At 66.2% G+C, this 26,834-nt stretch overlaps 6 protein-coding genes across 8 annotated transcripts; 4 read left to right on the top strand and 2 right to left on the bottom strand.

The window, feature by feature from the left end:
* Window positions 1-963: 963 nt before the first annotated feature.
* On the top strand, window positions 964-6,621 carry TPP1 (tripeptidyl peptidase 1). 2 transcript variants are annotated; one of them, XR_014226279.1, is made up of 13 exons: window positions 964-1,009; window positions 1,493-1,588; window positions 1,660-1,799; window positions 1,873-2,023; window positions 2,237-2,358; window positions 2,697-2,881; window positions 3,092-3,290; window positions 4,519-4,707; window positions 4,818-4,890; window positions 5,147-5,267; window positions 5,365-5,523; window positions 5,616-5,731; window positions 6,379-6,621. XR_014226279.1 is itself a non-coding variant. In XM_082278185.1 (13 exons), exons 1-13 carry the CDS (start codon window positions 999-1,001, stop codon window positions 6,517-6,519), a joined length of 1,725 nt encoding a protein of 574 aa, XP_082134311.1. In that variant the 5' UTR covers window positions 964-998; the 3' UTR covers window positions 6,520-6,621. The 2 variants fall into 2 exon arrangements, 1 of the variants encoding a protein (XP_082134311.1); XM_082278185.1 differs by having other exon boundaries at window positions 5,594-5,731.
* A 146-nt stretch (window positions 6,622-6,767) lies between these two features.
* TAF10 (TATA-box binding protein associated factor 10) lies at window positions 6,768-8,487 on the top strand. Its single transcript, XM_082277636.1, has 5 exons — window positions 6,768-6,989; window positions 7,191-7,342; window positions 7,501-7,565; window positions 7,669-7,783; window positions 8,321-8,487. The coding sequence occupies exons 1-5, from the start codon at window positions 6,809-6,811 to the stop codon at window positions 8,408-8,410; spliced, it is 603 nt and encodes a 200-aa protein (XP_082133762.1). The 5' UTR covers window positions 6,768-6,808; the 3' UTR covers window positions 8,411-8,487.
* A 514-nt stretch (window positions 8,488-9,001) lies between these two features.
* ILK (integrin linked kinase) lies at window positions 9,002-15,063 on the bottom strand. Of its 2 annotated transcripts, none has more exons than XM_082277722.1 (13): window positions 14,941-15,063; window positions 13,407-13,500; window positions 12,181-12,346; window positions 11,778-11,873; window positions 11,590-11,686; window positions 11,414-11,497; window positions 11,222-11,307; window positions 10,865-10,974; window positions 10,478-10,605; window positions 10,253-10,374; window positions 10,071-10,170; window positions 9,864-9,994; window positions 9,002-9,631 (listed from the first exon to the last, which is right to left on the bottom strand). In XM_082277722.1, exons 2-13 carry the CDS (start codon window positions 13,493-13,495, stop codon window positions 9,482-9,484), a joined length of 1,359 nt encoding a protein of 452 aa, XP_082133848.1. In that variant the 5' UTR covers window positions 13,496-13,500; window positions 14,941-15,063; the 3' UTR covers window positions 9,002-9,481. The 2 variants fall into 2 exon arrangements, with proteins under 2 accessions (XP_082133848.1, XP_082133849.1); XM_082277723.1 differs by having other exon boundaries at window positions 14,984-15,041.
* Window positions 15,064-15,396: 333 nt separating this feature from the next.
* On the top strand, window positions 15,397-17,977 carry RRP8 (ribosomal RNA processing 8; the record flags this gene model as incomplete). The annotated part of the gene is given in 8 exon segments (XM_082277452.1): window positions 15,397-15,415; window positions 15,418-15,446; window positions 15,523-15,688; window positions 15,766-16,171; window positions 16,423-16,552; window positions 16,861-16,967; window positions 17,073-17,169; window positions 17,842-17,977. Coding segments are annotated over 8 exon segments (1,065 nt in total). The 3' UTR covers window positions 17,953-17,977.
* A 122-nt stretch (window positions 17,978-18,099) lies between these two features.
* Window positions 18,100-25,647, top strand: LOC309570889 (F-box/WD repeat-containing protein 7-like). Its single transcript, XM_082277930.1, has 13 exons — window positions 18,100-18,258; window positions 19,426-19,605; window positions 19,897-20,232; window positions 20,628-20,710; window positions 21,053-21,191; window positions 21,508-21,642; window positions 21,720-21,843; window positions 21,924-22,060; window positions 22,738-22,851; window positions 23,452-23,633; window positions 23,742-23,967; window positions 24,533-24,743; window positions 24,989-25,647. The coding sequence occupies exons 1-13, from the start codon at window positions 18,127-18,129 to the stop codon at window positions 25,255-25,257; spliced, it is 2,268 nt and encodes a 755-aa protein (XP_082134056.1). The 5' UTR covers window positions 18,100-18,126; the 3' UTR covers window positions 25,258-25,647.
* A 203-nt stretch (window positions 25,648-25,850) lies between these two features.
* Window positions 25,851-26,833, bottom strand: TIMM10B (translocase of inner mitochondrial membrane 10B). Its single transcript, XM_082277934.1, has 3 exons — window positions 26,695-26,833; window positions 26,334-26,429; window positions 25,851-26,262 (listed from the first exon to the last, which is right to left on the bottom strand). Exons 1-3 carry the CDS (start codon window positions 26,731-26,733, stop codon window positions 26,056-26,058), a joined length of 342 nt encoding a protein of 113 aa, XP_082134060.1. The 5' UTR covers window positions 26,734-26,833; the 3' UTR covers window positions 25,851-26,055.
* Window position 26,834: the final 1 nt, after the last annotated feature.

Genomic DNA, 26,834 nt, shown 5'->3' with positions numbered 1-26,834 from the left:
GGAAACTTCAATTCCCTTCCTCCGGGGCAAAGGCGAACAAAACTGACTGAAGTTACATTAAAAAAATTTTAACTTTGTATAATTTCAACAGGCTGGGCCAGAGATGGGGCCAATGCCAGCTATCCTCACTCCACAGCTGTGATCTCCGCGAGCTGAATTCTGGCGTGGGACGGGGCTTCGTGGAGACGTGCCGAGGAGCTGCAGGGCCTGCGCCAGCTGCCCGTGGGCTGCTCCAGTGGCCTGGTGGGGCAAACAGAGCTCACACCACGTGTCCCGTGGCCCTTCCAACCCACGGCCGAGCGAGAACACGTGCACGTGCTCCTCCTAGCCCTCTGCAGCCCTGTCCGCCGACAGACCGAGATCTCCGTGCCCCGGCCCGGCCCCCGCCCCCGCGGTGTGCAGGGCAGCAGGGCCGGGCCGTGGCGCTCCGGACACGCGGGACGGGGCCGTGCTGACACGGGTTCGCACAGTCACCACAGCCCGTGCCCAGCCTCTGCCCCATCCAGCCCGGGCCCCTCCTGCATGGCGCCCCTTTCCCCTCGCCCGACCCGGGACCCGACCAGGACCCCCAGCCTTACAATGACTCTGCCTCCCGCCCCCAGCACGGACCCCTGGCCCCCTCGCAGCCCGGGAGCCCAACAAGGACCCTCGGATGAATGCCGTGTCCGAGGCATCCCGCCGCGGGAACATGTCCGCATGGCGCCTGGAGCCGCCCGAGAGAGGGGCGGGAACGGGGGCGGGGCGGCCAGGACCGTGTCTGAGCCGCCGACGAGCAGGGACTCCCCGCCGGGACCGTGCCTGAAGCCATCCCAGCCCCGCCGAGTGGCCGAGGGGGGCAGCTGGTGCCGAGCCCGGAGCTCTGGGCCCGAATCCCGGCCCGGTCCCGCCCCGTGCTCCCGGCCCCGCCCATCACGTGACGTGCGGTCACGTGGCCGCTGTTTTGGTGTCCCCACGTGCCCGAGGGTCACGCGCGCACACGTCACCGGCGGCGCGGCGGGATGGCGCGCGGGTAACCGGCACCGGGCGGGCACCGGGCGGGCACCGGGCGGCCTCCGCGGCCTCGGAGCGCTCCCCGCTGGGGGTGGGGGTAACGGGGACGGGAGTGCTTTCCGGCCCCGGGGTGATGGGGACCGGGGGGGTCCGACGGGGCTCCCGGATGATGGGGACTCAGGGCGTCCGATGGGGCTCCCAGGTGACGGTGCCAACGGGGACCGGGGGGTCAGGCGGGGCTCCCCGGTGATGAGGGCTCGCGGGTTAGGTGCGGTTCCCCAGTGACAGGGTAATAGGGTCAGACGGGCTCCCCGGCGGTGGAACTCGGGGAATTCAGGCGGGGCTCCCCAGACCCGGGGTAATGGGGAGTCAGAGGGGCTCTCCCGTCACGGGGGCTCGGGGGGTTCAGGCGGGGCTCCCTGGGGACAGGGGCTCGGGGGTCAGTCCCCGGTCAGTCCCGGTTCCCCACGGCTGTGCCAGTGCTCCCCTGAGCCCGTTGCAGGTGTTGGGGGATCCCCGCCATGCTGGCGCTGTGTGTGGCCGCCTGGAGCTGCGCCACGGGGCTGGCGCTGGAGCTGGAGCGGGACCAGCCGTTCCGGTAGGTGCGGGGCAGTGGGCCGGGCCGGGCTGGGGTGCCGGTGCTGCCCCCGCTCACTGCCCACCGTCCAGCGTGCCCCCTGGCTGGGCCCATGCTGGCCGTGTGGATCCTGGGTACCCAGTGCAGCTGACCTTCGCCCTGCGGCAGCGCGGCACTGTCCAGCTCACCCGCCTCGTCGAGGCTGTCTCGGACCCTCAGTCCCCACAATACGGTAACGGCCACGTGCCTGAGCCCCCACAACCCCTGGGGCCTGTGAGGGGATCTAACCCCTCTGTGCCTCCCAGGGCAGTACCTGTCCCTGGAGCAGGTGAGGGACTTGGTCCAGCCTTCTCCAGCCACGCTGATGACAGTGCTGAAGTGGCTGCAAGGCCATGGTGTAGAGGACTGCCGGAGTGTCACCACCCTTGACTTCCTGGAGTGTTATCTGCCCGTAAGGTGAGCCTTAAGGGCTGGAACTGGCTCTGGTGGCCCTGTGGTGGCTGTCCCTGTGTCTCACTACTGTCCTGCCCTGTGGTGGCTGCTCCTGTGTCCTGGTCCCATCCCATTCCGTAGTGGCTATCCCTCTCTCCCAGCCCTGTCCCATCCCTTGATGGCCGTCCCTGTGTCCTAGTCCTGTCCCATCCCACAGTGGCTGTCCCTGTGTTGCAGCACGGCTGAGCGCCTGCTCCCTGGGGCAGAGTTTCACCGGTACGTGCAGGGCCAGCGCAGCCTGGTGCGGTCCCCACTGCCCTACAGTGTCCCTGCAGAGCTCGCAGAGCACCTGGACTTCGGTACGTCCCACCTGGGGGGAGTGAGTGAGGCTGCGGAGCTCAGGTGCAGCTGCTTCTGGGGGGACAAACCTCCCTCCTGCAGATCCCTGTTACATGGAGTCCAGTGACTGTCCCACAAAAAGTCCAGGGGGTGCCAAGCTGAGGCCATGGCTCAGCTGTGGGAAGGCTGAGGACGCTCTTTCCTTAGGCTAGGGCTGCAGGGCTGGGCTCTCCAAGCCCCGCTGTTGGCCTGCCCATGTAGATGTGGGGATGGTGATGGAGAGCCCAAGGGCTGTGTCCTGCCTTCGTGGGGCTCTGCGCCCTGATGGCTTCTCTCATCTCACTGGGCTCTGCTGCAGTGGGCGGGATGCACCGGTTCCCCACGGAGCACGTGGCAGGCAGCAGAGCCGGGGCCAGGAAGGACCCGCGGTTGACAAGAGCGTTGTTCCACCTGGGCGTGACACCGGCCATCCTGCGCCAGAGATACAACATGACAGGGAGGGACGTGGGGCTCCTGCCCAACAACAGCCAGGCCTGTGCACAGGTAACAACTGCCCGGGTCAGAGGCCTGTGTGCTGTGGCAGTCCTAGGGATTGGCGCTGTTCTGGGAATCCTGGGACGGCTGGGTGTCCCTCAGTGGCTTCTGGGAGTACCTGGTGTAACACAGACCCGTGCTGGGCAACTTTCTAGGTCAGGATCAAAATGTTACCTTGTTTTTTCAAGAGAAAACAATCTGTCCCTGTGTGTCCCACAGTTTCTCGAGCAGTACTTCCACCAAGCTGACCTGGCTGAGTTCATGCAGCTCTTTGGCAGTGGCTTTGCCCACCGCACACAGGTGGACCGGGTGGTGGGGCACCAGGGCCATGGCAAAGCCGGGCTGGAGGCCAGCCTGGACGTGGAGTACATCATGAGCACAGGCGCCAATATCTCCACCTGGGTCTTCAGCAATGCAGGTACTGGGGAAGAGCCCCGAGGGGCAGGGGGAACACCTGGAGGGGGAAGGGGAGCACCCAGAGGGAGGGGGGGAGTGCCTGGAGGGGTGAGGAGAGTGCCCAGAGCAGGGATGGGAACGCTTGGAGGTGTGAGGGGAAGGGCTGGAACAGGAGAGGGGGGTGCTCGGAGGAGCAAGGGGAGAGCTTGCAGGGCTGTGCAGACATCTGGCTGTAGTACAGCCCCAGGTGCTTTCCCAGCTGCTGTGAGAGTGCACCGTGTGCTCCCCAAGTCAGAGCTGGCACTGGATTCCCAAGTCCTAGGGACATCACTCCTGGTTTGTGTAGTGACTTTGAACCATGCGAACCTTCAACATCCAGAGTGTCCTGAAGCAGGGATTTCATTGCTGGCACTGTGCAGAGCAGCTGGGAGCTCAGCTCCCATGAAGGAGGGCACAGCCTTCCTCCCATAGGATTTTCTAGCCTTGCTGGAGTTGAGCCCCCACCCACGAGTCTCCCAATGGAGAGGATGAGGGAGAGTGAGGGAATTTGGGAAAACAAATTGCCAAACAGCCTGCACAAACATGATCAGGGCACAGTGCTGGGGGCAGTGTCCCTGTCCCAGATTTGGAACTGGCTGAGCAGGTGAGTGCCAATGGCTCTGTCCCTGATGGTGACAGTGGCAGCAACCCAGAGCTGCCCTTCCCTCCACCCCCACACGGTTACTAGTGTGGGAAGGGTGCAGGGACAGTGACATGGGTGACTGAGAGTGAGTGGGGGTGGCTGGGGCTCTGCTCCCCTCCCAGTGAAGAGGACTGGGGGGCAGGGAGGGACCTGGACAAGTGCAGGTGGAATGTGTGGAGGTGGCACATGCACCACTGTGCTGGGACCTACTGCCAGAGGAGGATCTGAGGCCCTGCTGAGTCCACAGGTGCCCACGTGCCTGCAGCCCTGGGGCAGGGTCTCTGAGAGGGGTGTGAGTGTAGCCCCCTGTCCCGGGATAAGGATGACCCTCTTGCCAACCCCATGGGCTGAGCTGAAGCTTGGTGTCATCCAATGTGAGGAGCCCCAGAATGACCTCACGGAGCTCCAGGCAGGACGTGCTGTGACTCCATGGCCCATAGGAAGGAGCACATGGGGCTGTGCTGCATAGGAAGGTGCTGGTGCTGACGAGGCAGGACCCCTCGTGCTGTCCCCCACCCCTTGTGTTGGAGGAGCTATCCCTCATGTCCCTGCCCCGATGTCCTTGCAGGGCGCCATGAGAGCCAGGAGCCCTTCCTGGCCTGGCTGCTGCTGCTCAGCAACATGTCTGCGCTGCCCTGGGTGCATTCGGTGAGCTATGGGGATGACGAGGACAGCCTGTCCTATGCCTACATGGAGCGCGTCAACACCGAGTTCATGAAGGCGGCGGCCCGTGGCCTCACCATCCTGTTTGCCTCAGGTGTGGGCAGGGCCTGGCATGGTGGAGCCTGAGCACCAAGCGCCAAGTGGGGCTGTGGAAGGGGTGGCTGGAAGGCCGTGATCCCCTGTCATCTGTTTGTGTGCCGGCAGGTGACGAAGGTGCTGGGTGCCGGCGGGTGCACAGTGGGAACCACACGTTCCGGCCCAGTTTCCCGGCCTCCAGGTGGGTGAGGGAGGGAGCTGGGTGCACACAGACCTGTGGGGCACTGCTGGCCCTGGCCCTGGTGGGGTCTGAGCCCCTGGAAGGTCACCTGAGGGTCCTCACCAGCATGCTTACAGACCCCAGAGCTGCAGGCTGCGCAGCTCCTGCGGGTTTGTTGGGTTTGTGGGGCAAGGTTGTGGTAGCAGAGGGGGCTGTTGGTGGCTGCTGAGGCCCAGGCAGCTGTGTGCCCACCGGCAGTGTCCCCCTGTTTCCCCAGCCCCTATGTCACCACTGTGGGTGGCACGTCCTTCAAGAACCCCTTCCTGGTGACAGAGGAGGTGACGGATTACATCAGTGGGGGTGGCTTCAGCAACGTCTTCCCCATGCCTGAGTACCAGGTGAGGGGCACCTGCGCTGCCAGGCTGGGGGCTGCAGAGGTTAGAGTTAGGGGGGACAGGGGACTTTGGGGATAACCATGGGCCGTCCCATCCCCAGGCCGCTGCTGTCGGGCATTTCCTGCGCTCAGCCTCGAAGCTGCCACCCAGCTCCTACTTCAACAGCAGCGGCCGCGCGTACCCTGACCTGGCTGCGCTCTCCGACAACTACTGGGTGGTGACAAACCGCATCCCATTGCCCTGGGTGTCAGGGACCTCGGTAAGGAGCTCGTCCCCTGCTGCCCTTCGGGATGGTGGGGGTCCTGGGCTGAGAGGTTGTGCCCACGCAGGCGTCCACACCGGTGGTGGCAGGCATGGTGGCACTGATTAACGACCGGCGCCTGCAACGGGGGCTGGCACCTCTTGGCTTCCTCAACCCTGCGCTCTACCAGCTGCAGAAGCAAGGGCTCGGTGATGCATTCTACGACGTGAGTGGGGCAGGGAATGGGGGCTGCACGGGCTGTACTGGGGGCTGAGGGGACTGTGGGTGTCCTGAAGTGTTGGACTGAGGCCTGGGGCTGGGAAGGCCATGGGTGTTCCAGGGGCTGAGGGGTTGTCCTGGGGCTCCTGCTCCCAGAGCTGTGCCTGGGGCGGGGCCAGCACTGTCCTGCTGGGGGTCAGGAGAGACTCCCTATGGCCTTCCCATGGGAGGAGTGTCCTGAGGTTCCCCTTGACCTTCCCATGGGAGTGGTGTCCTGGGGGGTCCCCATGGACTCCTGTGAGCTTTGTGGGGCAGGTCCCCTTGTGTGGCTGGGGCAGTGGTGTCCAGTGACTGCAGAGGTCCTGGGGTCCAGCTGAACATGCTGTCCCACATTGCCAGTGTCCTGAGGGGATCCTGGACAGGGGCGGCCTATGCCATGGGGGGCATTGTGGGGGTCCCCGTGTCGGATGTCTGGTGGTCCCTGTGCCCCGGGGATCCCGACTCAGGGATGCCAGGGGTGGCTGTCTCGGGGGCTGCGGGCAGGGTCCCTGTGCCCATGGTATCCCTGTCCAGGGTGGTCCCTGTGCCCCGGAGGTCGCTGTCTCGGGACTGCGGGCGGTCCCTGAGCCCCCGCGCTGAGGCCGGTCCCCGCAGGTGATCCAGGGCTGCCACCTGTCTTGCCTGGACGGCACCGTGCAGGGCCAGGGCTTCTGCGCCAGCCCCGCCTGGGACCCCGTCACCGGCTGGGGCACCCCCAACTTCCCGCGATTGCTGCGGGCACTAGGGCCGCGCTGACCAGGACGCCGGGAGCGGACACCGGGAGCGGACACCGGGACACGGCGGAGCTGGGGCGGGGCGGGGCCGCGGGGGGCGGGGCCAATAAACGCGTCAAGGCCCGCCCCGCCTCTCTTTGCAGCGCCTCCGCCAGGGGGCGCGCGGGGCGATGAGCGTCGGAGGGCGGGGCGGGGCGGGGCGGGGCCCGGCCGGGCCAGTGGGCCGGCGCGAGGGGCGGGGCGGGGGGCGGCGGGGCCAATAGCGTGGCTCGGCGCGCGCAGGCGCGGAGCTGAGGCTGGGGCCGCGGACCATGAGCGGCAGCGCCGATCCCGACCCCGCGCCCGCGGCCCCGGCGGCCCCACCAGGCCCCACCGAGGGCAGCAAGCCCAGCCCGGCCGCTGTGGGCAGCGCCGGGCCCGGGGCCGCGCCAGCTGCGGGGGGCGGCGCGGCGCGGGCCACCGAGGGCTGTGCTGCCGGCGGGAGGGGGCCCGGTGAGTCGAGATGGGGGGCGGTGGCGGACGGGCCCCGCGCACGGGGGGTCCCGCTTGACGCCCTGAGCCGCCCTGGCCGGGGGGAGCGGTGTCCGGTGACTGCGGGTTTCCCGGGGTCCTACTGAACGCGCTGTCCCGCTTTGCCGGTGTCGGTGGGGCCGGGCGTGCCGGGCTCCCGGGACTGATCGTGCTGCCCCGCAGTGCCGGTGTCCGCGGCCGTGGCCGCCCCCCCGGACGGGGCCATGTCCAACGGCGTGTACGTGCCGCCCGCGGCCAACGGCGACGTGAAGCCCGTGGTGTCCACCACGCCGCTCGTGGACTTCCTCATGCAGCTGGAGGACTACACGCCCACGGTACCGACACACGGGGCGGCTCCTGTGGGACGGGACGGGACGGGACACGGGGCAGGGCCCACGGTACTGGGATACGGGGCGGCTCCTGTGCGACGGGATGCAGGATACGGAAACGCTCCCACGGGGCCGTGGAGCTGTTCCAACTCTTCCTTTCCCAGATCCCGGACGCCGTCACAGGGTATTACCTGAACCGGGCAGGGTTTGAGGCCTCGGACCCACGCATGTGAGTGGCCGCAGGGTGGGGGGAGTCGCAGGAACCCTGTGGGGGTCCGGCAGAGGGGCCCACAGACCCCCGTGTCCTCGCCGACATGGCCTCTGTCCCGCAGAATCCGCCTGATCTCGCTGGCGGCACAGAAGTTCATTTCAGACATCGCCAATGACGCGCTGCAGCACTGCAAAATGAAGGGCACGGCCTCGGGCAGCTCCCGCAGCAAGAGCAAGGTGAGGGCGCTGAGGGAACCGGGGAACATCCTCTCTGGGGATGGGGCTGCGCCTGCAGCTACTGAGTGCAGGAACACTGAGGTGCAGAAATCCCAAAACCCGCCAGGCTTATGGTGGGTCCCTTCAGGTGGGGAGGGGCTGGAGGGGACACAGGGGACACAAGGGGGGCAGTGAGCTTGTGGACACACTTTGGTGCCCCCCAGGGGTGGGGGAGCAGCTGTCCCTGGCAGCCCATTCCACCCCACTCTGGCAGCGGCCGCAGCTCTGAGCTTGGGGAGGAGCTGGAGGGGGGGGGTGGTTCTGGGGACCCTCCTAGTGCCATATCTGGGGTTCAGGGGCTCCGCAAGGCTGATGGGATTTGGTGCTAGATGTCTGGGGACGTCTTGAGGGCACAGAGCAACAGAATGTGGGGAGCTGGGAATGCTCTAATGCCACCTAGCAGCTCCTTTGGCAGCAGGACATGGCTGTCCTTGCACCTTGGGGGGTCCCACACCCCCAGGTTGTCCCTGCTGTGACCACCTGCCCCGTGTCCCCCAGGACAAGAAGTACACACTGACCATGGAGGACCTGACACCAGCGCTGGCCGAATACGGCATCAACGTGAAGAAGCCGCATTACTTCACATAGAGCATGGGGGAGCTTGGGCAGTTTGTAGGGGCTGTGTCGGTGCCATTAAACACCTAGGAGGGTTTTGTGGGAAGGCAGCCTTGCTCCTATGCCTGTGTCCACACATGCTGGTCCTGATCCTCCACAGGGGGGCTGTCACACTCACCCCCCTCCGCTGGTCACAGGGGGCTCAGTGCTCCTGACAGTGCTGGAGCAGAGTGGGGTTGGGGGGACAGGAATTACCCAGGAATTACTCTTCCTCCTTCTCCTTCCCTAAACTGCCCCTTATCTCCCACAGGGAATGCCCTGGGGGCTGCACAGGCAGCACTACAAATGGAGCCAGGGATGGGACCCTGACCCACCCCTCCTGCACCGGGCACCTCCCAAGGAGGCCCTGTGCCCATCTACCTGCGCCGGGTGCCAGAGGGTTGCTGTGGGTGCTGATTTGTGCCCAGGGCTCTGTGGGCTGCAGGGCAGCCCCCTATCAATCCAGCCCCACCCTCAGTCCTAGACAGCCCCTGTGAGTCCCAGACCCCCAATCACTTCAGCCGCTCTCCCACCGTCCAACTCCCCCCCCCCCCCCCTTTTCCCACCCTGAACCCCAGCAACTGGTTCCATACCAAATGTTTATTTGGTTGCCAGTGGCCATTCTGGGACCAGAGGGAAGTGGCCAGTGAAGCGCAAAGCGGGGGCAGTGCTGGGCACCACAGGGGGCCTCTCCTGGCCTGCCCCTTCCCCCCCAGCCTTGGGGGGTTGAGTCCTGGGTTGGGCTGTGCCCAGCAAGGGGGACAGGGGGCCTCACAGCCCCATCTCCCAGCAGCAGGGCCAGGCCACACGCCGTGCCCTGGGTAGGGGGGCTGCACTGGATTGGGGGCTGCCCAGAGGCTGGGTTATGGCTACCCTGGTGAGGGGCTACCCTGGGTGGGGGTCCAGAGCTTGCAGAGCTCCAGCACAGGCAGTGCCATCTGTACCGTGTGTCCGTGGCTGGCTCAGGGTGAGGGGTGTCCTCTGCTTCCCCTGGCTCTAGGGCTAAAGGCACTTGGGGGTGGTGGGGGGCGCAAGGCAGCACTGGAGAGGGGAGGCACCTCCCCTCTACTTCTCCTGCATCTTCTCCAGGATGGGCACGATCATATCGAACTTGGGGCGCTTGGCTGGGTCCTCGTTCATGCAGATCTTCATCAGCTTGCAGATGTGGGGGGAGATGCCAGGGGGGATGGTGGGACGTAGCCCCTCCAGTGCTACCTGCAAGCAAGAAGAGGGGCCAAAGTGAGGATTAGGGCCCTGCTCCCACAGGCAGGGACACCCTCCACCTGCCCAGGTGGTTCCACACCCTGTCCAGCCTGGCGTTGAATATTTCCAGGGATGGAGCAGCCAAAGTTCTCCAGGCAACCTGTGGCCTCACCACCCTAAGTGGCCAGAACTTCTCCTCTAACTCTGACCCAGATCACTTCCTTTACCCCCCCCACCCCCTCACCTTCATACCAATCTCCATGTTGGACAGGTCAGCGAAGGGCACCTCACGTGTCACCAGCTCCCACAGCAGCACTGCGAAGCTCCACATGTCAGCTGAGCGCCGGTTGATCTCCTCTGGTTTCTTCTGCAGGGCTGGGGGATGGCTGGAGGCTGAGTGGGACTGGGGGTGAGGGGGCCAGTCTGGGGGGGCTGGGAACTGGGCACTCACCTTCAGGAGCCACCCAGGCCGGGGCATACATCCGCCCCGGGCACTGGAAGGAGAACTTGACGTCAGCCATGCTGATTCGTGCCGTCATGTCCTCGTCAATCTGGGCAGAGTGGGCAGTCAGCAGGAGCCCCCCTGTCCTGAGAGCCCCCCTGCCGTGGGAGAGGGGCTGTGCCCCCACTCACCATGACGCTGCGGCTGTTGAGGTGGTGGCGTGGGATGAGGGGCTCCAGCGTGTGCAGGAAGGCCATGCCCCGCGCGATATCGAAGGCAAACTTCACCGCCTGCATCTGGTCCACCACGAAATCTGGGAAGGGGGTAACAGGGGGTCAACCCACCCTAAGCCCACCTCAGGGCTGTGGCTGGAGAGCCTCCTGCTGCCCCCAAAACCACCGTCCCCCAGCACTCACTGGTCCCCTCGTGCAGGACGTTGTACAGGGAGCCGTAGGGCATCCAGTGGCTGATGACGATGGGGTGGGGAGCTGGAGGGGCCTGGCAGGCGCCCAGCACCGGCAGCACATTGGGGTGGGAAAAGATCCTGCAAGACAAGTGACAGCCCTGAGAACAGGGAGGGGCTGCCTGCACCCCCTCGCCTGCCCTCAGCCATCCTCCAGGGTCTCCCAGCCCTTAGCCACCACCCTGGAGCATTCTTGGCCCCACAGAGCCAGGAGGCTCCTGCCTGCCCTATACCCTGAGAGCTGTCATTGCCCCAAGAAGGTGTCAGGGTGGCCCTGGCCAGATGCTGGTAGGGATTCCAGGCACATGCCGGGGTGGCTCCAGGCAGGTGCAGCACTCACCGCAGTTTTGGGTACTCCTCATTGAAGTCCCGGCTCTTTCGCGTCGTCCAGTCCCGGATTTTCAGCATTTTGATTACAATGTCATTGCCCTGCCAGCGCCCCTTCCACAGCTGGAGAAGGAGCAGGGACACAGGCACCGTGAAAGTGGTGCAGAGTCCCCAGCATCCCCCCAGGCCCCCGCGTGGGCCTCTGGAGCCCATGGGACCAAGGGTCCACAATGAGAGGGAGCCCCTTGAGCTGGGCAGGAGCCCCCTCCCTGCACCTGGCCATAGGACTCCTGAACAGCTGTGCCCAGCAGGGCCAGGACACGGTGGTCTGCACAGGTACAGCACCCACCTGGGGGCAAGAGGGACCCACCTCTCCCGACTGGTTCTCGTTCAGTTTCTGGCTCAGGCTCAGCTGTTTGAAGTCAATCCCAGCAAGTTTGTTCAGGGTCCCATTCCCTACAGTAGAAGGGGGATGAATGCCCATGGCTGCTGGATCCAGGAAGCAGCACCAACAGGGCAGGGGGGGACCCATGGCACCCCCCAAGGAACCCCCAGTCCTTACTGGGCCGGGTGCGGGTCGTGCCCTTCCAGAACGTGTCCTTGTAGGGGATCTTGGTGAGGCTCTGGCCCAGCTTCTCAGCACGCTCTGCAGAGGGAGGAGGAGGAGGGTGGCACCCAGAGCCTGCTGTGGCTGGCTGGAGGCTGTGTCAGTTATGGGGTCCTGGGAGACCCTCATACCTTTCAGGACCTCTCGCAGTGGTGTTTTGGCCTTGTCTGTGGGGGTCTCACCATATTTGTTAGCAATGCTGACCAGGGCGCCGCTGCCTACCAGGTCCTGTGGGAGCAGAGAGCGAGGACTGTGGTTTGTGATCTCCCCTCAGCCCCCTTCCCATCCCACCCTCCCTGCTGCCCATGCTCCCACTCACCTCAGCCACCTGCTCGTGTCCCCAGAAGCAGGCATAGTGCAGCGGTGTGTTCCCGTGCTCATTCACCGCATTGATGTCTGCTTTGAACTGCATCAGCTAGGGACAGGGGACAGTCCCTGTGAGCCCAGGACTCTCCCTGTAAGCCCAGGCAAGATCCCCATCCTCCTTATGCCTTGTCCTGGGGGATGCAGGGGCAGCATGCTGGGAGCTGTAGGGAGGGGGCCAAGCTGGTGTGGGGCTCAGAGGGATTTGGAGGGAGTTTGTGAGAAGTGGGGAGCTCAGAGGCACTGGGGGGATGCCAGGTGTTCCTGACAGGTGATGAGGGGAACAAGTCTCACAAGGGTAGTGTGGGCGGCTACACAGGAGGTAGGAAAGGGCAGGTGCTGGCACAGGGGACAGGTACCTTCTGCACGATGTCACGGTGGCCATGGCTGGCAGCCAGGTGCAGTGGGGTGTCATCCCCCCGGTTCATGACATTGATGCGAGCCCCCCGCATGATGAGCATGTCCACCACATTTGAGCGGCCCTCGCGGCAGGCCCAGTGCAGGGGGCTGAACCCATGGTCGTCCCTGCAGGATGGCAGGGGCCTCTGCTCAGCTGTAGCCCCCTGGCCCAGGCACCACTGGCATCATCCTCAAAACACCAGCCGTGGGGGCCAAGGGACCGGGTTGAACATCCATCCCACTCCCACCCCCACCAGGGCCCCACCAGCCCAGGCCAAATCCTGTCTCCTCCAAGGCTGAATCACAGCTGGATCCTGTCCCCATCCCCCCACTCCGTGGCCAAGTAAGGGAGGAGGTGGCAGCCGGGCCTTAAATGGAGATCAGGAACTGGCAGAGGGGCTGCTGCAGCCCTGGCTTCCCTCCAGCCCAGACTCCCCATATTCCTGGTCCCGCTTCAGCCCCCTGGCACAGCAGACCCCATCTGCCCCCACCATGGCCCTGCAGGCAGGGGTACCTGGCACAGAACAGTCCCTTGGGCACCTTCTGTGGGTCTGGGAGAGAGCTCCATGTGCCTGGGACCCCCAGGAGGGGCAAGGAGACACAACCAAGGGAGACCATTTGTCTGGAGCATGTCCAGAATGCCACGGCCATGGCCTGGCTGGGGTCATGGTACGGGGTCAAGCTGTGCCAGCTGCACACACTGCAGGCAGATGCACCAAGCCCCATGCCCGGCCCAAACATGGCTGCTGAATGGCTGTGAGCACATCTTGGACCTCACGGTCCTGCAAGACCCCTGGCATGGGCTGTGGGGAGCAGACACTCGGGCACACAGAGTGCCCCCCCCAACTCCCAGCCCCAGTGGTCCCAGCCGTGTGCCCACGCATCTGCCATGGTGCTCCCCAGAGAGGGGATGGGGGCACAAGGATATGGTCAGTGGACACAGCCGCCACCATGGGGACAGGGGAGGTACCCCCAGCCCAGCTGAGCCCTAGCTGTGGCTGTGAGGAAGTGGCCAGAGGATGTTCAGCCTCGTGCCTCAGCGATGCGGTAACTTCCTCCAGTGGGGAGGAGCTGTGTCCTGCTGTCTGCCCCCTGCCTTTCCATGGAGAGCAGCGGAAACCAGCCCCCAGCACAGCCCCCCGAGCCCTGCACAGCCTCCTCCACCGCCCAGCCCAGCCCCACTCACCCCTGGTTGAGGTCGTTCTCGGTGTTGTCCAGCCACAGCCGCACGGCCACCGCGTTGCCCTCCCGGCACTGTGTGAAGATGTCGTCCATGGTGGCTGCGGGAGGGGAGGTGGGTAAGGACACGGGGACCCCTGACCCCTCGGCTGGGAGGTCTCTGGAACAGCAAGTACAGGAGCCTCCTGGCCCCCTCCTTGTCCCCTCCTGCCCCATCCCTGCAGCTCTCCAGGAAGCCGCAGGCAGGCTGAGGTCCGGGCTGGAGCTGGACCGGCGGCCCAAGGGGAAGAACCTGGGTGACTCCAGCAGGGCCGTGGCCGCCTTCAGGAAGCCAGGCTGGCAACCCCGGGCTTATCACCAGGCACAGGCTGTGCCCACAGCTCTGGGGGGGAGTGAGACTGGGGGAGCTCAGCACCCTCAAGATGGGATCCCACAGATCTGGTGGGGGAATGGGGCTGGGGGAGCTCAGCATCCCCAGCATGGGATCCTGCAGCCCCATGACCCTCCTGACCCACTTGGCTGAGCCTGGCATGGCACCATGCTCAGAAACTGGGACCCCAAAGCCTCGTGCACTCTCCTAGAATCCATGGGCACCCCAGCTCAGAGCCAGGCATAGAGCACCCTCCTGCTCCCCACGTTCCCCTGAGGCCCCGGCTGTGAGCATGGGACCCCCTGCCTGGGGGTCTATGGTGTTGAATAGGGACACGGAGTGAGTCTCACGGTGTGGGAACGGAGACAGATAGACTATGACATGCCCGACATGCACCCACTGGGGCTCAAACTGCCGCTGGAGGATCCCCCAGGATCTGATGCCCACCCAGACACGCTGGAACCCCCACTAGCTGCCAGCGCCTGCTGCTACCCCTCAGGACTCTGCCTGCACCCCTTGCCCCAGGCAGCTCCAGAGGGGTGGGATGCAGAGCCCTGGACTCTTGCCAGGGTCTCACAGGCCCCACAATGGCCCCAGCACATCCATGGCAGCATTGGCCCTGTCCCGGTTCCAGAACACCCACGGCCCCGGGTGAGATTTATCCCCCAGCCATATGCGGACACCTCAGGAAAAGGGGTCCCCAGGACATCCCACAGCGGTCCCGGCCCTGTGGGACCTCACACCGCAGTAATGACACCCCATCATGGGGACGCCCCACCCTGTCCCCTGCTCGGCCCGGGACTGCGCCCTCCTGTCACCCACCGGCCCCGACGCAGTCCCGCGGGGCTGCCAGGATCGACCAGCCCCAGCCCTGCCAGGATCGCCAAGCGCCCACCTCGGCCCTGCTCAGCACCCGGGGCAGGGGACGGGATGTGCAGACACAGTCTCCCCGTGTTACCCCAAACCAGCTGCTAGGGTCCCGCTCTGCCCTGCGGCCCGATCAGTCCGTCCCCTTCAGCCCTCCCCCCATCCCTCCCCTGTACCCCCAGCCCTTCCCTGCGCCCCCCACCCCTCCCGTGCAGCTCCCCCACCCGGCCCCGCCTCCGGTAGGTCCGTCTCCGGCCCAGCCCCGCTTCGGGTCGCCCGCAGCCGCACTCGCGGCCTCCCCAACCTGTCCCTGCTCGGTCCCGGTGCCGGTGCCGTCCCGCCGTTACCGGGTGCGTGTCCCGGCGGCTCCGCAGGGCGGCGGCTGCGGCGAGCGCGGGGCAGCGCGGGGGCTCCGCCCCGACACGGCGCCCCCTGCCGGCCGGAACCCGCCCTGGCCACGGCTCCGCCACACGGCACCGGGCGGGGCACGGGGCGGGGGCACCGGGCGGGGCCATCGTCCGGGAACGTGGTCATGCGGGGTGGTGGCGGGGCTATGGGGCGTGCCAAGTTGACTGGGACGCGGTTATCCTGCTGGGGGCGGGGCGGGGCGGCCGCGGCACCGCCCGTGCAGACGAGGCGCCCGTCCGGTCCTCCGGCCGCGAGGTGGCGCTGTTCCCGCGGCGCTTCCCGAGCGGGAGCACGTGGGTCCCGGTACCGACCGAGGGTCCCCGCTCCATGTTCGCGGAGCAGGGCTGGAACGATGCAGTGGAGCCGCTGCCCCGCGGCGCCCCCGAGGGCCCGGGTCGACCGGTAAGCGAGTGGCGCGGGGGCGGCGGGCCGGGCCAGTCCCGGGCGCGCGGAAGTGACCGGCCCCCACTCTCCACAGGGGCCAACGACGGGGAAGAGACGGCTGCCCGGGACCGGCCGGGACGGCGAGGCGGTGCGGAAGCGGCCCCGGAAGCGGAAGAAGGCCGGCGGGCCGCGAGCCGCGGTGGGGGAGTTCCCGGCCGGTCCCGACGAGCCCCGGGAGATTGGGCAGCACCCGGACATAGGTACCGGGACGGCTCCAGGGCTCGGCGGGCCGGAGGGAGCCGCCTCCGCGCCCTGACCCCCCTCTCGGTGCCCCCAGATGGCCCGGCTGAGCCGGCGGGGGAGTCCGGGAAGCTGGCGGGGCTGAGCCGGAGGCAGCGGCGGAACCGGCAGAAGCGGCAGCGGCAGCGGGAGCCGCCGGCGGGGTCGGACGGGGAGCGGGGCTCGGGGCCGGGCCCCCCGGATCCGCCGGGCCCCACGGAGGCTCCTCCGGAGCCCCGCTCGGGCCGCTCGGCTGCGCTCCGCGCGCGAATGGAGGAGCGGCTGCTCGGCGCCCGGTTCCGGTACCTGAATCAGCAGCTCTACACCGGCAGCAGCGGGGACGCGGCGCGGCTCTTTCGCGCCGACCCTGCCGCTTTCCACCTGTACCACCGGGGCTTCGAGCGGCAGGTGCGGCGCTGGCCCGAGCGCCCCGTGCAGCGCATCGTGCGCTACCTGCGCCGCCGGTGAGCGGGAGGGCGAGGGCTGAGGGGGAGTATGGACCGGAGGGCCGGTGAGCGGGGGCCAGGGGCTGAGCGGAGAGCCGGCGGATGGACCGGGGAGGGCCTGGGGGGCGCGGGGCCAGGGGATGGCCGGGGGGCCTGTGAACGGCGGGGCTGAGGGGTGAGCGGTGGGGCCGGGGGATGAGCGGGGCACCGTGAGCCGGGGAGGCAAAGCACCGCGCCAGGCCGCTCTGATCCCGTTACCCCTGCCCCAGGCCAGCGTCGCTAGTGGTGGCGGATTTCGGGTGTGGGGACTGCACGCTGGCCGCCAGTGTCAGGAACCAGGTGCACTGCTTCGACCTGGTGCCGCTGAGCCCGCGGGTCACCGTCTGTGACATGGCCAAGGTACTGGGGGCACCGCCGGGGCAGGGAGTGGGTGCTGCTGGGCAGGCTGCAGGGGTGCAGGTGGGGGGACGGTGACCCGAGGGTCCCGTGCGGGAGGGGCAGCACGGGTGTGTCTATTCAAAAACTGGGAGTGCGCTCTGGGCACCCAGAGATGGGGCACGGCTGAATCCACAGTCCTGGGGAGTCTGGAGGTGCTGTCCAGCCCCATCTACATCACCATCCTCCTCCTCCCGCTCCCGGGGGTATGCAGAGGGGCTTCCAGGCCGTTTCATCATCCTCCTTCTCCCGGGGTGTCCCGGGGTGGGCAGGTGCCACTGGCGGCTGAGTCGGTGGACGTGGCCGTGTTCTGCCTGGCGCTGATGGGCACCAACCTGCAGGAGATCCTAGGAGAGGCCAACCGTGTGCTCAAGCTCGGGTAGGCAGAGATTGTGGGGCAGTGGGGGATTGGGGGAGGAGCAGGGATGCTGAGCAGTGTCCTGGGGGTGCCTGGGTGCCCTGCTCAGAGCTCAAGTGACTGCAGGGGGACCCTGATGGTGGCCGAGGTGGCCAGCCGCTTCGAGGACACCCGTGCCTTCCTGAAGGCCATGATGCAGCTGGGCTTCAGGACCGTCTCCAAGGTGCGTCGCCAGGTGTGCCCTCAGGTGTGCCTAGGGCTGGGCACTGGGTGCACCAGGAACCAGGGAGCCCAGGGAAGGAGCCGAAGGAGGGGGGTGTATTGTGGCCCAGCCTGGTGTGCAGCAGACATGGGGCTGGTAAAAGTAGATGGGGGTGGAAGGGATTGGTACCTGGGGGACTGCAGATGGGAGAACGAGGGGACCAGTATGCACAGGGGTGGAGTCCCCGGGGGAAGGTTTGGAGGTCCCGGGGACCGTGGGGGTGCACTGTGGCAGTTTCGGATGGGGGTTGGATGGGGTGCTGGGGTCTGGGAGGGGATAAGGGGGGCCTGGGGCACACTGGGATTGTAGTGTGGGGCCTGGAGGTGGGCATGTAGCCCAGGATGGGGCTGGGGATCCCGGGGCCTGAGGGAATTGGGGTGTGGGGTTGATGATGGGTGTTGGGCGTTTAGAGGAGTACACTGGGGGTCAGGAGGCTGGGGTATTCAGGCCCACAAGGGCTTCGGAACCAGCATCTGGGGGAAGGAGGGCCTTGGGCACAATGGAGTCTGGAAGGAAGAAGGGGGGACCCGGAGTTCACTGAGGCCGCGGTGTCGGGCCGGTGGTGAGTGGAGCTGGAGGGGGCTGGGGGTTCCGGGGCGCCGGTAACGGAGTTGGCTGTTCCTGCGCCCTCAGGACCTCTCCAGCTCCTACTTCTACCTGTTGGAGTTCGCCAAGACGGGCCCGGCCCGGCCCGGCGCCGCTCCCGGGTTGCGCCTGCGGCCGTGCCTGTACAAGCGGCGGTGACCGGGAGGGGCGGGGCCGGCGCGCGGCGGAGGGGGCGGGGCCAACCGGGTGGCCCCGCCCCGCAGCCAATAAAGCCGCTGTTCCCTCAGTTGTGCGTGCGCGTGCGGGGGGCGGGGCCGCGCGTGCGCAGTGCTGTCGGGCCTGCGCGGGGCAGCGCCCGGAGCCGGTACCGGGATGTCGGGGCCGGGCGGGCCGGGCCCCGCCGGGGCCAAGCTGGACATCAACCGCGCCGGCGTGGCCGAGCTGGAGGGTGCCCTCAGCGGCATCGGCCGTCGCCGCGCCCGCGGAATCGTCCGCAAGAGAGAGGTGCGGGGGGGTGGCGGGGACGACACCCCGCGCTGAGCGACCCGGGCCCGGGACCCCGGGGTGGGGGTGGCCGTGGCGGTGTCGGCCCCGGGGTGGGGGCCGCGGAGAGAGTGCGGGGGCGACGGTGCCGTTTCCGTCCCGGTAGCCGGGGCAGGCGGGGCCGGGCCGGGATCCCCGAGTCCCGCCCCGTGCCCGTGGGGCCGGGATAGCGCAGCCGCCCCCGGTGCCGCCGTCCCTCGCTGCCGGGTCCAGGCAGCGCCCCGGGCTGGAGCGGGGAGCCGGGGGAGCGCAGGTTCCGGCGGGACGGGCACCGCGCCCCGACCACCTCCGTCACCGGCGATGATGGGGCGGGAAGTGCTTGCCGGGAGATCCTGCGGCGGCCGGTGGCACGGCCGGGAGCAGTGGGAGCGGCACCGCGGGCCCCAGCCCCGGCAGATACGGGCGGGTCAGCGGCAGCCCTGCCCTGATGCTACGGGGATGGGCAGCGCCGCGGCCGGGCGAGGCAGGGCTGGGAGCGCTTGGCGTGTTTTGGGCTGGAAAAGGAGAGGTGAAGGGATGGATGTCCAAATGCTTGGGACACGTATGCTGGGAACACCGGGAGGCGGGAGAGCAGAAACCGGTGATGCAAAGGGAGGGTGGTTTGGAGCAGGGCCTGTCCCGGGGGCGGTGGTGCTATTGCAGCCCTTTGTGGGGAGCAGCAGCAGCGCCGTAGATCGAACCCTGCCGAGTCAGAAGGGCCAGTCGGGCCCTTCCCGGGCCCGGGGGCTGCGCTGGTTCTTCGCCGGCTCCTGCCCCAGGACAGCCCGGCCCCGCCGGGCTCCTCCCATGGCAGGCGCTCCGGGAGCCCGTGCAAGGGTGATGGGAGGCAGCTGATCCCAGGTCGGGGCTGGGAAGTGCTTGGCCCGAGGTCCCGCGGGACGGTGGGTGCCTAGCACATGTGTGTGTCTGCGTTGTCCGGTTGTTCCCCTGCCCTGGAACTGCAGCTTCACTTCCCATTCTGGCACTGCTCATCTGGGGGGCACAGTGCTCCTACCCCAGCTGGCACTTTTGGGTTGCTGCCTCCCTTTCACAGTGCTGTGACTCTTCCCTGCGGGGCTGCTTGGGCAGGGGGCTCTGTGGGAGCAGGAGGGATTCTGTTCTGGGCAGGGCTGACTTCCCTCCGCGCAGGAGCTGAAGGGCTTCACTTGCTTGGATGACCTGCTGCACGTCAAGGGCATTACCACGCGCATCCTGGAGCTCAACAGCCAGCGCATGACATGCCGGCGGCGCCCGGGCCCTGAGGGGCCCCCACGGGCCAGCCCCACTCCCTTGGGGGACAGTGAGGACCACAGGGCACCTGCAGCACAGGTAAGTGCAGAAGGGTCCCTGCTGCCAGGTGCAGGGATAAGGGAGGAGGTTTGGCTCTGGGGGAGCTCAGGGGAACCTCACTGGATTCTGGAGGAGCTTATGGTTGTGGTTCTGGGGGTTCTCCACCCTGCAACCCCCCACAGTGCTGTTGAGTGGAGCCCCTGTGCTCCAGGGCCATGGCTCTCACTGGCAGCCATCCAGCAGCACTCCCAGCCCCCACCCCTCTCCTGGTCTCCAGCAGCCCAAGGCTGGTGCGGAGCCAGCCCTGCCCCCTGCCTGTTCCCTGCTCAGGTGGTGGCTGAAGAGGAGGAAGAGGAGGAGGAGGAGGAAGAGGAAGCGCCAGGGCCCTGGGAGCCAGAGCGAGCCTGGAAGGGTACCCCCAGGTCCGGAGCAGACCCTGATGGTTCTGGGGGGCAGGGACCACAGGAGCCCCCCAGGTCCACCAGGGAGCAGGAGGAGGAGGAGGAGGAAGAAGAGGAGGAGGAGGAGGAGGAGGAAGGGAGCTGCTGCAGCGAGGAGGGGGAAGACAGCAGCAATGTATACCTGTACTACACCCTGGGAGAGCGCTGGATCGACTACCTGCAGCGCACTGGGGATGGGGGGCTGCTGCGGCACCTGCGCCCCAAGGTGACCAGGGGGCCAGGGACTGCTGAAGCACTCAGGGCACCTGCAGGAGTGGGAAGGGGGGCTGGGGGTTCTGTGATGCCTGGCTGCTGGGTCTGGGGAAAGAGATGCTGCCCCAGTCCCCTGTGCAAACCCCTGCCCTGCATGGGGGTCCTTGGTCATAGGGTGGGGGAAGGAGGTGCTGCCCCAGTCCCCAGCGCTGCCTGGCCCTGGTGCAGCCCCCTGCCCTGCATGGGGATGCCTTGTTGCCATAGGGACTCTGAAGGGGGAAAGCAGGAGCAGGTGGGGATCTGCCCCGTAGCTCTGGGCAGGGGGCCACAGGGATCAGCTCTGGGCAGGGAGTCTGCAGGGGTCTGCCTGGGTTTGTCCCAGCCACTCCAACCTGCTGTGTCCCACAGATGAAGCGGAAGTCAGAGAACGGGCCGGACGGCCGGGCCTTGTCCCCCGGGAAGAAGCTGTGCAAGGGCTCTGACTATGGCAGGTGAGGGGTGGGGGGGCTCTGACTGCGGCAGGTGAAGGGGGTTCTGTGTGCTGGGATAACACATACCTCCTGCTGCCCACCCCAGGAGGATGATGGAGCCACCTGGCTCAAGCAGGGGTTGGCCCAGGTGAGATCCAGCCCTGACCAGTTGCCTGTCTGCTGAGCAGGCTGGGCTGGATGTGAGCAAGGGGTCAACAGGGTGGGAGCAAAGAGAAGGGGTCAGTGGGGTGGAGCTCCCACTGGCGGGAACCAGTTCCTAGGGCCTCTGTCAGTGTGGCCTGGAGCAGGGCTGATGTGTGCCACCTGTGCTACAGCCTCACCTGTGCCTGGTCTTTCTCCCAGGACACTGGGTCCCTGCACACCCAGCCCCACCACCACCTTTGGGGACTTGCGTAACGCCAAGGTGGGGCAGGCCCGGCGCCGTCGCATCCCCTCAGTGGCCCCCCCACCTGAGCTGCAGGACTGGCTCCGCACCTTCCAGGTACAGCTCACCTGGTGGCTCCAGGCAGCCTGGGTGTGATGGGAGGGACACAAGCCTAAGGGATCCCTGCTATGGGCAGGAGTTGGGCCCACGGTGGATTTTGGGTAGTTTTGCTTGTGTGAGAAAACACAGGGGAGGTTTCAGCCCTGGCCAGGGGTGGTCACCTGTCACACAGCATCTGTGATCCACCTCCTGTGATGCACCAAGCTCCCACCTGCCTCGGGCTCCTGGCCTGGGGCAAGAGCCCTGGCTGCCAGGGCTGTGGCTGGGCTGGCTGGGGACACAGAGCCAGGGGTCACTGGGGGTCCCCCTGCAGCGCTGGAGCGGCCCTGAGAAGCTGCTGGCCCTGGATGAGCTCATTGACCGCTGCGAGCCGGCGCAGATCAAGTACATGATGCAGGTCATCGAGCCCCAGTTCCAGCGGGACTTCATCTCCCTGCTGCCCAAGGAGGTGAGTGGAGTTGGGGCCTGGCCTGACCTGACTTGACCCCTCTGGTGACCCCTCTGTGACCCTTCTCCCCCCTGCAGCTGGCCCTGTACGTTTTGTCTTTCCTGGAGCCACGGGACCTGCTCCGTGCTGCCCAGACCTGCCGCTACTGGAGGGTCCTGGCCGAGGACAATCTGCTCTGGAGGGAGAAGTGCCGTGAGGAAGGTGAGGGTCCTCCTGGCTGGGGGCTGGGGGGCCACCTCAGGCTTGACCCAGGTAAGGCACCACTGTGTTGTCCCCTGCAGGGATCGAGGAGCCCCTACACCTGCGGAAGCGACGCCTGCTCAGCCCTGGATTCATGTACAGCCCCTGGAAATTCGCCTTCCTGCGCCAGCACCGCATCGACATGAACTGGCGTAGTGGGGAGCTGCGGCCCCCCAAGGTCGGTCTGGGTGTCCCAGCAGGGACAGACTCTGGGGAGCTGTGGTCCCCAAGGTGGGCCTGGGAATGTCCCTGCCAGGGGTGGACCCTGGAGAGCTGAGGGGTTGGTGGGGGTTCCTCTGGGGACAGACCATACAGACTGGTATGGGGAAGCTGGTGCAGGATCTGCCACAGGGAGCAGATCCAGCTCGCTCAGGGCAGTGGGGCAGCAGAAATGGGGTCCCCTGGGCCTGGAGAAAGGGGGTCCCTCCCCTTGCCCCTTTCCAAGGCCCCATGCAGGGCTGCAGCCAGCCCCAGCACCCAGGGAAGGTGCAGCCTCACAGGGCTCAGCCATGTTCTGTGCAGGGTCCCAGAACCCTGGTGATCTCTCCCTGGGGATCCCTCCTGCCCCTGGGCAGAGTCTTCACCACCCCTTCTCTTGCTCCTGCAGGCCCTGGGTTCCTGAGCCCCCACTCCCTGTTCCCCAGTAGCCCCCTGCCCCTGTGCAACAGCTGCCAAATACACCACACACCCCAGCTCTGCTGCCCTGCAGAAGCATCAGGGGGTGCAGGTGATTTGGGGACCCATCTGCCTTTCCTCCCCACAGCTCCTGCTGCCTTCCCACTGCTTGTTGTGTTGGGGTGTCCTGCAGGCTGGGGGGGTCCACACTGCTCCCCACACACTCCTGTGCTCCCACAGGTACTGAAGGGCCATGATGACCATGTGATCACCTGCCTGCAGTTCTGCGGGAATCGCATCGTAAGCGGCTCTGATGACAACACGCTCAAAGTGTGGTCAGCTGTCACAGGGGAGGTGAGTGTCACTGTCACCAGGGAGGCGAGTGTGGCACTGTCACTGGCACCGCAGAGGTCTGGGGCAGGGACCACCTCCCTGTGCTGGGTACAAGTGAGGCCACACCCTCACTCCCGGGCTCAGTTTGGGCCCTTTATGACAAGGACATGGAGTTGTGCGGCTCTTCTGTGCTGTTCCAGGGGTGGGGAGGTGTTGCTGTAGTCCGCAGGGATGGCGCAAAGAACGACATGGAATTCAAGTCCAGGATAAATGGCATTATTTAATTAATTATCACCTTGTTTATATTACTTGGCTCACAATAGAGAAATGACATTATTGGGTGCTTGACCATACACCTCCCAGAGTGATTGTCTGAATGCTACGACGCCTATTTGAAAATATTTTCTTTAGTGTGGGAAACAAGACTATTCATAACAAGTTTGCACCTGTGAGATAAAGTCTTGGTTTACAAAAATCTCTACGCTGTTTACAGCTAGCTTGCGTGAGAAAGGAGACTTTCCAAGCAGCTGTAAAAAGCAGGAAAATTTCTCTGCTAACCTTTTCAGCATCTGCAGGGAGGTGTGAGAGGCTCACCTGTCCCTCGTGTCCTGTTCCCCACAGTGTGTGCAGACGCTGGTGGGCCACACCGGCGGGGTTTGGTCCTCCCAGATGAGGGACAGTGTTGTCATCAGTGGCTCCACTGACCGCACGCTCAAGGTGTGGAACGCTGACAGCGGCGAGTGCGTGCACACACTGTACGGACACACGTCGACCGTGCGCTGCATGCACCTGCACGGCAACAGGTATGGGGCTGAGGGGTGCTGTGTGAGGGGGGGATATCCACAGGGGCTGAGGTTTGTTACCCCCGGGCTGCCCTGGCAGCTGGGCCCCAGGTGTTCTCTCACCTGCAGGGTGGTGAGTGGCTCCCGGGACGCCACACTGCGGCTCTGGGACATCGAGACGGGGCAGTGCCTGCACGTGCTGATGGGGCACGTGGCAGCCGTACGCTGTGTCCAGTATGACGGCAACAAGGTGGTCAGTGGTGCCTATGACTACACGGTCAAGGTGTGGGACCCGGAGAGCGAGAGTTGCACCCATACACTGCAGGGGCACACCAACCGCGTCTACTCACTGCAGGTACAGCCTGCACACGTCCCCTCCTGCTGCCTGGCCCCTCTCCAGCTCCCCTGCCCTCCCTACTCCCCAGCAGGTACAACCTGCCTTCCTGCTGGCTTGCCCTGTCGTTCTCCTGCCTTCCAGTCAAGGGGCACAAGCTCTGCCAAAGGTCCCACCTGTGCTGTAGGGACAAATGGGCTATGTCTGTGTCATGCAGGGCCCTGTGTGCTTTGCAGGGACATGTGGGCCATGTCTGTGCCCTGAAGGGATGTATCTACCATGCAAGGACACACGGACCATGTTTGTGTCCTGTGGGGACAGTCTCTGCCCCCCGACCCGACTTCCCACACACATATGCTGTGGACACAAACGCTCCTCCATGCCCCTTCCCTGGAGCATTTCCACAGCCCAAAAAGCCAAGAGGTGTGTGAGCCCACGTCTCAGCTGCTGAACTGGGGTCTCTGGTGGTGGTGCTGGAACTGGGGGTGCTGCATCCCAAACCAGTGGATACCAGAGCTGTGGGCTGCACCCAAACCAGGGGACACTTCTGGCCTCGATGCTGAGCTGAACCCCTTCTTTCTGGTAGTTTGATGGGACACACATCGTGAGTGGGTCCCTGGACACATCAATCCGCGTGTGGGATGTGGAGAGTGGGAACTGCCTGCACACACTCATGGGGCACCAGTCGCTCACCAGCGGGATGGAGCTGCGAGACAACATCCTCGTGTCCGGCAACGCTGACTCCACTGTCAAGATCTGGGACATCAAGACGGGGCAGTGCCTGCAGACACTGCAGGGTGAGAAGGGATTCCTCACCCTTGGGCAGTGGGGAATCCCTGCCGTCAGGGGGCTGGGAAGGGGCAGCTCTCTCCCTTGGGGGATGGGAGGGAGCAGGGGTGGCTCCAAGCTGCCAGATGTGTCTGGACAGAGTGGTGGGTGTCGCTGAGGAGCCGGGGCTGGGTGGCTTTGAGCTGCCAGATGTGGCAGGACCCCTGTCACGCAGCAGTAGGTGCACCTGGGGCTCACCGGTGTCTCCCCATAGGTCCCAGCAAGCACCAGAGCGCTGTCACCTGCCTGCAGTTCAGCTCCAAGTTCGTGGTGACCAGCTCGGACGACGGCACAGTGAAGCTGTGGGACCTGAAGACAGGGGAGTTTGTGCGAAACCTCGTGGCCCTGGAGAGTGGGGGCTCGGGGGGGGTCGTGTGGCGCATCCGTGCCTCCAACACAAAACTCGTGTGCGCCGTGGGCAGCCGCAACGGCACTGAGGAGACCAAGCTGCTGGTGCTGGACTTTGATGTGGACCTTAAGTGACCCCGGCCAGCCCGGGGGTCCCGCGGGAGGGGTGGCCCCGGCGCAGGCGCTGGCCCCCGCGGGCAGGACAGAGGGGAGGCCGGGCCGGGCCTTATTTATATGCGCGGGAGTGCCCGGCCGGGCCTGCAGGAGCATGTTTTGTACACGGAATATATCAATTTATTTCTGTATTGGGGCTAGTGCTTGCCTGGCCCAAGCCCTGAGTGCTGTCCTGGGCCCACAGCTCACACCCTCTGACCAGGGGCAGCAGAGGGGAGAGAAGAGGCCAGGCTCTCCCAGGTGCCACAGGGACCAGCTCTCCTTGCACACACATGCCCTTAGCTGCTGGGCAGTGGCCTGGTAGCCCCTGATACCTGCCCCCTCACACTGCCCCATCTGGGCGCCTGCTCTGCACCAGCCATTTGTAGTGAGAATGTTCTGGGCCCCCCAGTGTCCCGGTGACCACAGGGGTCCTGCGGGGAGGCATTTGTCTCACATTTGGGGGAATTCCCTAGATTCCCAGTTGTGCCACAGGCTCCCCCCAGCACACCCCTGCCTCAACAGGGAGCAGGGGCCAGGGCTCTGGTGCCCTCCCTGCATGTCCCACTAAGCCATTCCTGTAAAGATGTTTTATTGGGACTAACACTGCACTTCCCAGAAATCCACAACCAGGAGGGCTGGGGGGGCTTTCCTCCTGTTCCTGTGCCTCACAGCCCCTGTGCCCTGCAGAGCCCAGCTGCTGCTGGGGGCTCCCGGGGCCAAGGGCAGGGGTGGTGCCAGTCGCGTCCAGCTGCCGTGGGAGGCTGTGCCCGGGTGCTGCTACGTGCTGGCAAGGGGAGCGTCTGGCGAGGGCTCGGCGGGGCCCGGGGCCGGGTCTGGGGAGGCCGGGAGTCCGGGCAGCTGCGCTGCTGTCCCGTGCTCGGCTGCACGGCGCTGCAGCAGTGCCGGCACCAGTCCCACGTAGGCGCCCATGAGGCGGTGGTTGGCGCGGACCAGCCTCGCGGCGCAGCTGTCCAGGCACGACTCCTGCGGGAGGGGTGGGACGGGGTCAGGGGGCGAGGGGACACCCGACCCCCAGGCTCCCGCGCCCAGCTCACCTCGCGGCCCGTGAGCAGCCGGTAGTTGAGGTTGCAGACACAGTGGCGGAAGCAGAGCTCGGTCATGCGGTTGTAGACCAGCAGGAAGTCCCGCAGCTGGGGGGCAGGCGGGGGTCACACCGGGGGGAGCCGGTCCGCGATCCCCGAAACGCACCAGGACCCCCGCCGTGCCCTACGGCCCGCCCGAGACGTCCAGGTCCCTTCCAGGCCCCACCGGTTCTCCTGCGAACCCGGGACCTGGAGATCCCACACCCGCAGCCCTTGGGACACACCGGGACCCGCCACCAAACCGGCAGCCCCGGCACCACTCAGGAAGGCCTCGCGGGACACCCCGCTCCCCCCGCACGGCCCAACCGCTCACGCTGCGGAGCTGCTGCCGGTGCTCGGCCGCCGGGTCCATCCCGGGCCCGGGCTCGGGCCCGGTCCCTCCGCGCTCGGCGGGTGGTCTCCAGCGACGCCACTTCCGTCCGGCTCAGCGATTACGCCACTTCCGGGACACCG

The sequence above is a fragment of the Coloeus monedula genome (genome assembly GCF_965178545.1).
Source record: "Coloeus monedula genome assembly, chromosome: 3".
NCBI classification, from domain to species: Eukaryota; Metazoa; Chordata; class Aves; order Passeriformes; family Corvidae; genus Coloeus; species Coloeus monedula.
This window is presented reverse-complemented; position numbering and strand designations above follow the sequence as displayed.